The sequence below is a fragment of the Perognathus longimembris genome, chromosome 11 (genome assembly GCF_023159225.1).
Source record: "Perognathus longimembris pacificus isolate PPM17 chromosome 11, ASM2315922v1, whole genome shotgun sequence".
Taxonomy (NCBI): Eukaryota; Metazoa; Chordata; class Mammalia; order Rodentia; family Heteromyidae; genus Perognathus; species Perognathus longimembris.
In genome coordinates, this window is record NC_063171.1 from 1447490 (window position 1) to 1460546 (window position 13057).

General features: G+C 42.7%; 1 protein-coding gene across 2 annotated transcripts in view; it reads right to left on the bottom strand.

Annotated features, from left to right (window-relative positions):
- Znf608 (zinc finger protein 608) overlaps nt 1-11367 on the bottom strand; it is a 116865-nt gene extending 105498 nt beyond the window's left edge. Inside the window, exons 1-2 of one of the 2 annotated variants that reach the window (XM_048358279.1) lie at nt 11175-11367; nt 6387-7462 (exon numbers count right to left, since the gene is read on the bottom strand). In XM_048358279.1, coding sequence (XP_048214236.1) covers nt 6387-7286 — 900 coding nt within the window. In that variant the 5' untranslated portion in view covers nt 7287-7462; nt 11175-11367. Of the gene's footprint in view, nt 1-6386; nt 7463-8476; nt 9058-11174 lie in introns of those variants that run through there. The other variant, XM_048358278.1, reaches the window with a different exon arrangement.
- Nucleotides 11368-13057: the final 1690 nt, after the last annotated feature.

Sequence of the window (13057 nt, forward strand, 5' to 3'; positions counted from 1 at the left end):
GGAACATCCCTCCTTTGAGTTTTCCTTCACAGCTATATTGTATACTTTCAGAGTTTCTTTTTGCTTTCCTAGGGGTGAAAAAAAACCAACATTCTGAATAGCAGATGGGCTAGATCCTGGCAGTTGAAGGCCCACTGACCTGTCAAAAATGGAAGTATTTGCTTTGTGATCATTTTGGCTCTGCAGGCCAAACTCATAATCTCTTCCAGTACATTCCCAGAGGAGTTTCTAAGCAAGGTTTAGCAAATATGAAGCACTGGGCTTCTAAATATGCCGGGGCTCTCAAAATAACATGATAGCAGTCCAACTGCTAGTCAGCCAACTCTGAGAAGTTTAACAACCTTTCATTCAGTTACAAAGGCTTTGTTCTAGTTGCCAAAACCTTAAGCTTAAATTATAAAGGACTAGTAAAGGACAAGTAACTAGTAAAACTAGCTAGGAGACAGAAGTGGCTACAGGGAGGAGGCCCCATGTAAACGACAGAATGGAATGATTCTAAAGGTGATCTTTAAAAATATATAATAAATAAAGCTCACACAAATTCCCCACTGCAATATCTACAATTTTAACATATATATAAATATATGAAATACCAGTCATAGGCATGATCTTTGTGTTAATTGTGATAACCACCTTCATTACTGAGGCAAAGATTTCACCTCTTCTCTTCCTATGTAATGTTATTTGGTATTGAGAACAATCCTAGGTTACAAAAGTTATTCCCACTATGATCTTGCTAACAAGGATAGCCCAATATTCATTAGTTCTGGTTTACATCCTTATTCACCTGAACATGATACAAGTAACTTAGAAATCAACTGTTCAGTATTCAAGAAAAACCCTTGATGTTGAGATCGCTGGCAAGTTCAGAAGGCTGGCAATCAAATTGTGTTGTGCTACAGTAATTACTATGAAAACTTCCAGTGCTTAATATTAAAGAATAAAATAACATGATCCTGCAACCTCTCCTACACCTCTTGAATGTGTTCAACATGGCAATTATCTTCATTCAAGAAGCAGTTTAAACTGCATTGAAACTCAATTATACCCAGGACTTTTAAAAACATATACTTCAAAAGGCAGGTTTCATCACATTCAAATCACTGAGCAAAAATTTTTTTCCCTTCAGGTTAATAAAAAAGAAAAGATTTTATCCCTCTCTCACAAGATGTCTTCAAATACAAAAAAAAAAAAAAATGACTCCTCTTACGCATTGGTGACACTTTTTTTCCACCTTATTAAAGCACCAGCACGGCTGGGAGATGTTGAATGATAAAAATAGTTCTACCTGAACTCCTCCCAATGGGAATCAGGTTTAACTGAGTCCAAGAGCAAGATCACACACACAAAAACATAGAACTTTGCCACAAGAACTATGTAGGACTAGTAGATTTATGATTTAAGTGCTTGTGGCTAAAACAGCTTTCCAATTATCAAGGGCCTCTTAGGAGGAGCAAGAATGCATTATGTGTTAATGACCACAACCAGGGGTCCCTTTGCCACTCTTTGTCATAGCCTGAGTAGATCCTCCCCGCAGCTTCACCATTTACATGTCTGTTTCCTGTCAGCCCACTCAGAGATAATGTCATTTATCTTGGGGAGGCACAAGCCCAGTCATTAGCTTCAATAAAAGACCTCAAACAAAGGCCAGATAATGTTTTACCCAAGGCTCCTCATATTAAGTCTAGAAATAAGCATCTAAGCAACTAAATGTGTAAGCATGTTCAGCATCTAAAAAGTCAAGAACTCCAAAGTTATTCTGGAAAGAATGTTGCTCCTTATCAGCCATCCTAGATTACGCCTCCAACAAGAACTTGTTTTATATACAATAAACACCAGCCCACAACACTATCACACACAATTAGATTAGCCGAGAGAGATGACCAGATTTAGCTCAGGGAAGCCTTGGCCACACACCCTTCTCCCTTGCCTCCAGGAGGAAAATTGACAGAATAATTCAGGTACTAACTAAATAGTCAGATCTTTGAAAACTCGCCCTTCTGGTGGTGCATGCCTGTGGGAACTGGATAACCATTAAGAAAGAGGTGGCCAATGGCTGAGCTTCTGGAAGTCTTTTAAGTAAAAGTGGAACTGGTTAAAATGAATGTAAGAACATGTGTTTTCACAGTGTTGCTCATATTACTGCAATTTCAAGTTTCTGTGAAGTACCAGGTGACTTCTTTAAATTTAAAAAAAAAGCATGCGGTCAACACTGGAGCAAATCTCAGCCATTCAATCCCTGTGTTTTCATGCTGAAACGAAGAACAGATGGTACTTTCCATGTTGCTTGAGTCTGGATATTGAACACCTCTGTGGTTAGGGAGATTTCTGCTTTGCACTTTCACATACATTTCATTTACTAACTGTAAAATGCTGCTTAGGAAAAAATAAGTCTTTGTAACTCTCTAATTAAAACCATCTTGGAGCTAAGCAATTTCACTTGAAGAGCATTCTTAACCTCATGACATTTAGACAATCAATTCCCCCAACCGGATTTTGTTGCACAGATTTCAAAGTTATTAAAGTTGCTAAACATTTTAGCTCCATCTCGAGCAATTGTGTGTATTGTGCAAAGCTAACAGATTTCAAATGCTAAACTTGGAATTTGGTGAGACCTGACCATACAAGTCCTCTAAGCTACAAGGGCACTCCCAGAAACCATGCAAGGAGACGGCACAGCCTTTCCCCAAGCCCACCTCAAACAGCTCTGCCACCCCCCTGAGAAACCTGACAGAAATATATGGAGCTGATCCAGGCTGATTGAAAACTCCTCTTAGTTCCCAGTGTTTTTAACAGTTAAATCCCTTAGGTAGGTTTCAAAACACTGTACTGTCCAACACTGGACTTTGTTCTCTAATTATAGCAAGTGGCCTTCCTGCCTTTTCATCTCACTGTAGACAAACTGTCCTTGCTAGGCAGAACTCCTAAAGAGCCCTCTATTTGCCAAAAGAATATCAAAAACAATGAAAGAAACCGTATCACCCACAAACTCATTAATCAAAATATGTTCTTAAACTGCTCACTCGCATTTAGAAAATGCACTAGAATTCTCTAGTGAAGTGTAAAATGGTTTCTACAAGAAAAAAAATGAATGATCTATTTTGTACCCAGACCCATTTGTAGATATCCCTTTTAGGAATGACAAGGATCATCTTAACAGGAAAACAGCATGATATTACAGAAATTATCCTCTTCTCAGAATATGTACTAGAGAACCCTAAGGACACAACTATGTGACCTCCTGGGTTAATTTTGTTAAAGTATTTAAATTTTTCTATGTATTTTGGGATTCTACAGTGCTCAAATAACCCCATGTATAGTATTCAAAGTATCTATTTAACTCAGTTGAATGTTCCCTTGATAAATCAAAACTGTAAGATGCCTAAGAGGATGCTTAAAGAGTAGCTTCAGGAGACTAGTATGTTTAAAAAAAAAAAAAAAAGAGGGGGAAGGGAAGGTGGAGAGGCAAGTTTTAACAACCAAAAGGCAACCACTCAAATCCACTTATTCAGACATGTCACTGGTGGCTTAACCACAAAATGAGCTATAGAAATATAGCTCAACCCTCTTAGAATTATGGCATGTTTTGATTTTGTTCACGTATTAAGGGAGTGGCGACTTTTACAACATAGTTGTGGTTTCCACATAAAAGAGTAGAACACTCATTGATTTAATTAGGTTTCATAAGGTCCAATTTATCATGTTTTACATGACTTTGTGTAGTGAGGAGACAGAATAAACAGACCAAAAATAGACATTTAAGCATGCTGTGAAAATTAACCGGTAACAGCCAGTCTTATGAATCTCCTGCGAACCTTCCAACTAGAAAAGAAAAAGCATACATATATACTCCCTTTGGTTTTCATATGGGACTCTCTTAAGGCACGTCTGATTGCTGAAAATTGATTATCACTAACTCTGAAGGCAATTACTTTGCCAACCCAGATAGACAAGGAAAGCTGAAATTATAACATTTCATAAAATGTTAATAAAAAGATAGCTTCCTCAAAGATGTTTCAGAGTTGGAACATTTTGTCAGGTGAAGTTGTCCTGCTAAATCTTTACTTCCAAAATAGGTATCTTCATATCATCCGAAAGTATTTTCTCAATTCAGGCCTAATTGGACACATTGGCAAAATTACCAGTTACTTCCCTAGGTGGCAAGTATGTCAGGAGTGCCATCTTGGCATGCCAAGAATGAAAGCATTCTTAAATCCTCCTTTGGGAGTGGGGGGGGAGACTTAAGAAATCCTTTTTGATGTCCCTGAGCCAACACCAGCTTGACACAAATGGCCCAGAGGGCAAGATTCAAGCCCCTAGCAGCCATCCCAGGATGACCTCAGGACATCACAGGACCTAAGGTTAGAGGCGCAGTCTCCTCCCAAACAGGGCCAGAATAAATCTCAAAGCAATGTGTTCTCTCCTCTCCCCAGCCCAAGACCAAGCATAACTTGTTTGCTCTACATTTGTGTAACTTATCACATGTATACTGCTTCAGCTGAGGAGGGGTTGCACATACATAAATAATTTAATTTTTCCATTCTTCATCCAGTTTTCTCTGTGACTGGAAAGCAAAAAGAACACAAAAAACTGGAGAGCTGACACCATGCTCTAGTCTCAGTTGCCATGACAGCAGCCTTTGAGAGCCTGAAATGTTCCGATTGCCAGCTAAACAAAATTGTTGAATGTGAACATTTGGCTGGAAGATTAAAAGGCTAAGGGGAATGCAAAAGGGCAGTACCTCCCACATTCCAAGCAGCCGGTGAATCCAATCAAATCTCTCTGACTCCTTAACCACAGCCATTGTATGTACTGGATTAGGGCAATTCATCGAGATAGTTAAAGCAGATTAGAATTGCAATTTGAAGACTATTGGCAACAGAAGTAAATGCCCGACTGTACTAAGTAATAAGATTTCAAAATGCCTTTTAGTAGAAATTATGTGAAACTACATATTTATACTTAGAATCAAATCCTGTTATTTTTTGAAGCTCATTTAAATTCAGTGATGTAAAATACTCAGAAAGTATAAATTTTAAGTGTTCAGTCATGTTCTACAAGTTTGGCATATTTATCTGCAATCTTTACATCCCTCAACCAACTTCTACAACCACAACTTTATTATTATACTCCAGTTTAAATTCTGAATGAAGTTAAAATGATTGGAATGGAAAATTAAATCATTTTACCCAGAAATCATTACCTAGACATTTACCAACATGTCCAATTCTGATCAAGTCAGAAAGACCAAAGAGCAAATCAATGTGTAAGCATATTTCCAAACAACCATGCCACAAAACACATGACTTAAAAAAGCAACAACAACAGCTACTGTTTTTCTATGACAAAACCTGTAGAATTACTCTAAAGGTTAATTTTACAAAGTGATCCCTCACGCCCCACATCACTGGGAGATACAAAACCTTGTGCTCTCAGATTTTCTTCAATACAGAATCATCACTGCCAGGTCAGCAAGACGTGCCTCCAACCCTGATCAGCACAACACTGAAGACAGTTTCTCTAAGGTAAGGTCTCTCTGCAGACTTTTAGACCATGACAAAGATGAATCAAAGACTATGAAGAGTACAAATGACCTCAATCAACTATCCAACACACATGGCTCCTTCATTCTCACTGCTCTGGCTCCATCTTCACATTTCAGGAGCTGTACTTACCCAAGTGATAATATTCTTACATCTCCAGCTAAAAAGTAGGTGAGGAAACACAAAGTTCTAGCAGCCACCAAACCCATCCTGATTCTGCTGCAGTTGTAAAACTAATGACCCAGCACACTAAGGACCTCTAATAGGAAGCCATCCAAGGATATCCTTTGAAGGAACAAATTTGGAGAAAGTAAGTATACAATAAAAGTGATGAGGGTGATGTGTCAATTTAAACCCTAGACAATCATCTCCACTAAGAGAAGCTGAACCCTGCACCTAAGGACAGGTTAATTACTAGCAATAATGCCAACAAGTAAATTAAAACAGAAGACAGTTTCCCTTGGGGGGGAGAAACCAGTACAAGAGTCAAGTGGATGTGTACACAGGTTTTCTGTTAAAAAGGTCTGGGCAGCTTGCTGACTGGGCAGGAGACCACATGCTGGGCAGCCGGTGTGGGGCTCACTCAGAACCTCCCACCCGTGGACCAAACACCAACACCCCAAGCAGCAGAGGCAAGCAGTCGGCCTCCGGAGCTCAACAGAGCGCTCTGCATCCACTTGTAACATAAAGCACGGGCCAGAAAGCTCACAGAGAACCAAGAAGCACGAAGTGCCACACAGAGGCGCGCGCGCGCGCGCGCACACACACACACACACACACACACACACACACACAGTGCCCCCGGGAGGAGGGGGCATCTGGAAGGCGACTGTGCTTTCCTACCTTCTCAGTTTTCAGTTTCTTGATCCGCCTGTGGCCCTCCTCCTCCTCGTCGTCTTCCTTCTTTACCAGCATAGAGTTTCCCATGAGGCCTGACTCCGGGGCGCTGCGGCCAATTTCCCCGGCAGCCGCGGCGACGCTGCCACTCCCAGCGCCCCCGCAGGGGAAGGGGCTCGCGCCACCTCCATTGCCCTTGGCCCCAAAGCCATAGAGGTGTGCCCCAGAAGGGGCTGGGCCGCTACTGCCGTTCTGGTGGCCCAGCAGCGGGTCGTGCTTATCCTTCCTGGACTTCCCTGCATCCTTATCTCGCTTGGTGCCCCGGCTGCTCTGGCCTTTGCCCGGCTTTTCGTCTTTGCCTTTCCCGCAGGCGCCGGCCCCGGCGGCGGCGGCGGCGGTGCCGGTGCTGGTGCTGTTGCTGTTTGGGTTGCCGCCGCCACCGCCGCTCACACTTTGACCCAGTGCTGAATTCATGCCAGTTGCCTCTCCAGGGCGCCCTTGGACTTCCTGCCTCTTGCCCGCGCTGCTGATCTCGGGAATCCCATACAAGGCAGCAGAAGGGAGAGATTTATTAGCATCCTTAGAAGTTTTACTCCTTTTCACTTTTGATTTGCTGGTCTCTTTGTGTGGATTCCCCTGGGGAGCGGAGGGTTGAACAGAAGCAAATTTTAGGCCATCAGCGCCGGCTGCACCAGAGGCCGGGCCGCCACAATCCTTAGAGTTGCTGCTGCTGCCAGTAGTGCTGGTGGAATTATTCATCTCAAATTTCTGTCTGTCTTTCTCCAAATCAGCGTCCAAATCAATGATTAGATTTCCAACCCCGATTTCCCAATCATCGCCACTGTCATAAGTATCAACTGTATTTGGATCCACACCTTTTCCTGCTGTGGAAATGTTCACTGACATCCTGAAGATGAACTCTCTAGAATAAAAATCCGATGAACTTTCCTTTGGAGATGAGGGGACATTCGTTTGGCTCCGCTGGGATTGCTCTTAAAGAAAATAATGGTAATAATAATTCTTCCAGTCTTCTTTCTTTTCCTGCTCCACAAATATACCCTTCAGTCCAGGTGCACCTTTTCCTGTGAAGGGGGAAAAATCGAATATTTCTTGTCTGGGTATTGACACACAAACAGTGAAAAAGCATTTAATAATATTGGGGAGTCTGTAGGAGTACACGGAAGGGTAAAGTGGACTAGGTATTGTCTCCACAGTCTAATATCAGGTTTCAAGAAAAATCGACCCCCCCCAAAAAAAAAGATGCCTATGATAGAAAGCACTTACAGTAACTAAAAAGAAAATCTTAAAAAAAAAAAAAAAACAAGGAGAATCACTTATTTTAAAAGACAAAATATTAAATCATCTTTAAGGACCTGATTGCAGTCAAGAAGGATTTGTTTTTTTCTTTTTGGGGGGAGGGGTTGTTGTTTTTAAGTTTAAAATTTTTGTCTGGCACATGGGTTAGCTCAACCCCAGGAATACAACCTGAGCCACTCAGACAAGAGGAATACAGAATAAAGATCCCTAAACATGGCTTAGCTCCAGCAGCTTAAAAGAGCAGACCCTGGAAGTTCTCTGTGTCTAGTTTTTAGAATGATGTTACTAAATTCTAAATTTAGTTCCTCTTTTTACAAATTGACTGGGCAATCTGGTTTTTATTCCCAGTAAGGAAAAAACAACCAATAATACCATGTACATTCATATCTCCTCCTGTCTTCTCTTTCCTTCAGTAGCTTATATATTTTTGAAAAATACATACACATGCCTTTAAGATCATTTACTAAAAAGACAGTGTTGCATAAAAGATTAAGTATCTGCCTTTTGAGGAAAAAATCATCTAAACAATTCTCCCATACCCCCAGGTTACAGAATTGCTCAGTCGGTTAAATATGCTGCTCCTCTCTACAGGGAAACTGATTAAGACATACACTTTAAGTGATCTGGGCCAAGGTGGCCTCAATGACCGCAAATGACTGTGTGTTTGACAAAGAGCAGTTAAAATGGTTTTTAAAGGGATCAGTCCCTTTTTAACAGTGGATTGTCAAGGAAAAAAATAAATATACACATATAAATACACACACAGAGCCATTGCTTACCTTTTAATCCTTTATCATTTTTAATTAGGCCAGCAAATCAAAATGCATTTCCCACTCCACTCAGCAAACAAGCCTGTGCCTCATTTTACTTAAACACCAAATGATCAAGAAGGAAGAAACCGAGTAACACATCTCAGCCAGAATAATCACTGGATAACATTATTCCACCTCCCCACCCCCTCTTTTGGCAAACGGATCAGGAGTCCTTTTCTCCTTAAAAAAATGTGTCACAGTACAGCTGGAAGATAATGTTTCACGTTCACAACTGAAGCCCCCAAGGTTTTTTTTCTTCTTAACAAGCATCGAGAATAATAGGGTGTTTTTAAAAAAAAAAAAATGAGCGAGCGAGAGAGCTTAGAGAAAAAAGTTTTCCAAACTTCTCATTCCGCCTTCAGTTCCAGACTTCAGTTACCGTGATCAGTAAGTAATGATCCCATGTAGCAAACCTACAGGCGTCCGCTAGTAACAAGACAGAATGTGCTAACACCGCGATAAATTAGTGAAAGGGAAGAAAGAAGAAGAAGAAAGGATTGAAAATCTGGGCTGGATTCCGCCTGTTAGTCGGGAAGTGGCATTTTTCCGCCCGTCCTGACAGATTTGATTTCCCCAACTAACTTGAGAGACAAGGAGGAGGAAGAATAGGAGGTGGGAGAAGACGAGGAGAGAAGGGACAGAAATGGGGGTAAGAGAGGAGGAGGGGAAGGAGGAGGAGGAGGGGGAGGAGGAGGAGGAGGGGGAGGGGGGAGGGGAAGGGGAGGAGGAGGAGGGGGGAGGGGAGGAGGAGGAGGGGGAGGGGAAGGGGAGGAGGAGGAGGGGGAGGGGAAGGGGAGGAGGAGGAGGGAGGAGGGAAAGGGGAGGAGGAGGAGGAGGAGGAGGAGGAGGAGGAGGAGGAGGAGGAGGAGGAGGAGGAGGAAGAGGAGAAGGAAGAAGAAGAAGAAGGAGGAAAAAAAAAAAAAAGATGGGGTACGAAGCTGGGCCAGGCGAGAAAAAGAAAGGTGTGGAAGAGGAGGAGAGGACTAGGGGAGCAGATAAACCCGTTTTAACAGCCTTGGCTCCGGGCGGGGGTCGGCAGGGTGGGAACACAGCGGCATTTAAAGTGGGCTGGAAACCCAAAGGATGTGATGTTTTCCTGTTTTATGTTGTTTCAAGAAAAAAGGAAAAAAGAAAAAAGGAGTTCTTAGTAGAGTCCCTGGGGTGGGGGTTAAAAATCCTCGGTCGCGCTAGCCAATCCGTCATGTGATAATTCGATAATTAGAGTCAAAAAAGATTAAAAAGAAAAAAAGAAAAAAACGACCTTTTCCAGGACAGATTCCCCCCTCAATTCACGCAGCAATCGGTGTGTCTCCTTTCTATTTATTTTCCTCCCCTCGCCCCCCCCCCCACGTCCACCCCCTCCCTGCGCTTAGTCAGATGGCCCTAGAGCTTGGCTTAGTATTTTTAATTAGCTGGCGTTTGGAAGCTAAAAGCAGTAATGAATTGTTGATGGATTGGAAGTACAGAGTCGCTTTGCTGGAAATGTCGGGGCTGGGGGGGGGGGGATGGGCAAGTTAGCAAGCACCAACCATCTAAAAGGAGCGATTTTGTTACAGTGCAACCCTTTCACATCACGTGAGGATCAAGGGCTCAATTGGTTGTCGTGAGAACAAAAATGGTGACAAGCGTATCAAGAAAATACTGATCTGGTCTTTACAAAAAAAAAAAAAAAAAAAAAAAAAAAAAAAAAAACACCAAAACGCTGAAGGTTTCTCCCCTCCCCCCGGCACACACTCCCCCCCCCCGCCTCCGCCCCCCTCTCAGGGGGCGAAACTACAAGTTATGAATGTGAAATATTTCTGAGATCCAGCATCTTGGAAGTTCGGGAGGAGTGAAATGTAATCCGCGCGAGAACCAAGCAGATGTCTGAAAGAAATACCTTATAAACCGATCCTCAACTTACCCGCAATTTGTCGGTTCCCCCCGCCCCCCGCCCGGGTCTGGGGACCTGGCCGCCTGGGGAGAAGGATGGGAGGACCCTGCGTTACCCACTGGGGTTTTAGGGACCTCTTCGTGTACTAAACAAAGAAAAACATTTTGCTACTGCTTCGGAGAGGGTCCAGTACTAAGTGCACCATTGTTACTATGTGTGGGTTTTGTTAGGTCTAGGTGGGGCTAGCCCCGCTTCTTAACTGTGTCTTTCCTGCTGGCTTAAAAAAAAAAAGGTGGAAAATGATCATTATAGCCATTACATGTAATGGGTGACTATTCCCTTGTCTAATATTAAATGATTAGGCACTAAACTGTGACAGGAGACAGAAATTGCTTGTCCTTCCCTTGCCCCATTTTCCAGGCTGGTGGGGGGGGGGGCGGGCGGGGTTCTGCCCAGCTAGAGAGGAGAGGAAAGGGGCTCGAGGTGCACTGGAGAATGGACCCTGGGGTCGGGGGATGTGACTGTGCCACTTTTTATCTTTGGGTTAAAGCCCAAAAGGTAATTTACTCTTAGTTGCCCCAAGTGCCCAGTCAAGCTTAATTTGTGTGGAGAAGTTACAAATGCTTCACCCTCCACTGAATCAAATTCACCGTTCTTGGGTTGTTCTAACAGGAAGGGGGGCGGCGAAACCCTGTAACGAGTTCCTCAATTCAATGCATAAAACTCGCACATTCCCCTGCATGAAGTCCCGGCTAAGTGCTATAGAGAGACACACCACGCAACCGTACTTACGGTCTGTAGTGGATCGAGGTGACCTTTTCCTTCTAACTGCATTGAATGTGTGTGGTTGCAGCCGCTTTATTTTGGAAATTCTAATCTCTTCAGGTTATTTTTATTATGAAAGAAGATGGACCATCAAATGCCACAGACATTCCTGTGTATTTTTTTATAAAAAGAAAAAATAAACAAAATGAAAATCCCCTTGGTGCACAGACACACAGAGAGACAAGCTTGTTCTGCAACACTAAAATCAGAACTGAAACACACACACACACACACACACACACACACACACACACGGGGAGTGTAGTAGCGGCGCTCTCAGACTCTGTACCTGAAAGGGACTTTTCTTTGTTCCCAATGCCCTTTCGCATTCGACCAATCAGAGAGCAGCTTTTATGAAACCGGGCTCTCTCATTGGCTGGGTGCTTTCTCTTGGCTACTGGAGGGGGTTGAGATGCACACACGCATAAAATACACACTGAGCGCGGGTAGGGGTGCGGTGGGGGGGTAGTTGTGGAGACAAAGCGTTTTATTTTCCAACCAGATGGGGGTTGAGGAACTTCCCGCAGTAAAGAATAGAAAGGAAGGGAGGGGGGAATGGTGGGCTCGTTTCAATTACTACATCATTCCCATAAAACAGTTATTTATTAAAACAAATCTCAAACAGGCTGCGAAGAGAGGATGTCTGTAAATACAAGTTTGATTGTGTTGTCTTAGGGGAAATAGTGTATGCGATCGCTCAGTGGCAGAGGGAAGCCAAAGAAGCCGCCACTGTGGAGTGCTGCGAGGAGGAGCTGGAAGCTGGCGAGGAGGAAACCACGGCGAGGGTTTTGCCAGTTTCCCTTCCCTGTTCCCAGGAACGATTTTCTCAACTGCAGCTTCTGGCTTTCAACACCCTCCCCCTTGCCCTTTCTGCATCCCCCTCCCCCCTTCTGTGTCTCTTTTTTTATTCTCTGATTAAATAAGAAAAATCGATCTGGGGGTAAAGGCAGCAGTGGGGAAACAAGTAACCCTTTTGTTTCCAGAATTCCAGACTGCAAACCACTCAAGTAGGAACGCTGGAAACATTTTAACTAACACGACTGAAATGATCTCCCATTAAATTAGCAACAAACCTCACCTGTGTCTTAGGCAGCTCTCTCTCTCTCTCTCTCTCTCTCTCTCTCTCTCTCTCTCTCTCTCTCTCTCTCACACACACACACACACACACCTCTTACACACATCTCTCTCACACACACACCTGCCTCCCCCCACCCCCAAAATAAGTCCACTGCCACCGCCAGCCATATTAACACTCCTGGTCAGCCTCACTTAAAAAAATCGATTTCCGGAAAGATAAAATATACTAGAAATATTAACCCTTCTGAAAAGTCCCAGTCTTCAATATAAACTGTCTGAATTGTCAGAATTCCGCTCTCTCTCAAAGCTTTTAACACTATGGGGGTGAGTCACATGTAAATCCGCTAAATGCTACATCTGTAATCCACAAACACAGAAAATATTTTTACAATGTATTATAGGATAAATGTAAACCAAGTTAATGGGACTCCTTGTATGAAAGGTTAATGGGAAGTAAGTTGGTAATGCTTTTAACTAACTATTTAAATATTAAACCTTTAGGACAGATTTGATTTTTAGATTTTCATTGTTACTTTCTATTATTTTTAGGAACCATGTGGCCACTTTAAAACTAATGGGTGCTATGATGCCAAGTTTTAAGGATCCAGCACTACTGTGATGGTAATTTACATAGGACAATAGCAATACAAGAATGTGTCTTTGCTGAATTGTGGATGCATAAAGTGGATTAGAGCTGGCAGAAGATAGCATATGATGTAATTATTCAGTTGTGACTTTGTAGATCAATGAAAATATTTGTCACCTCTTTTAAG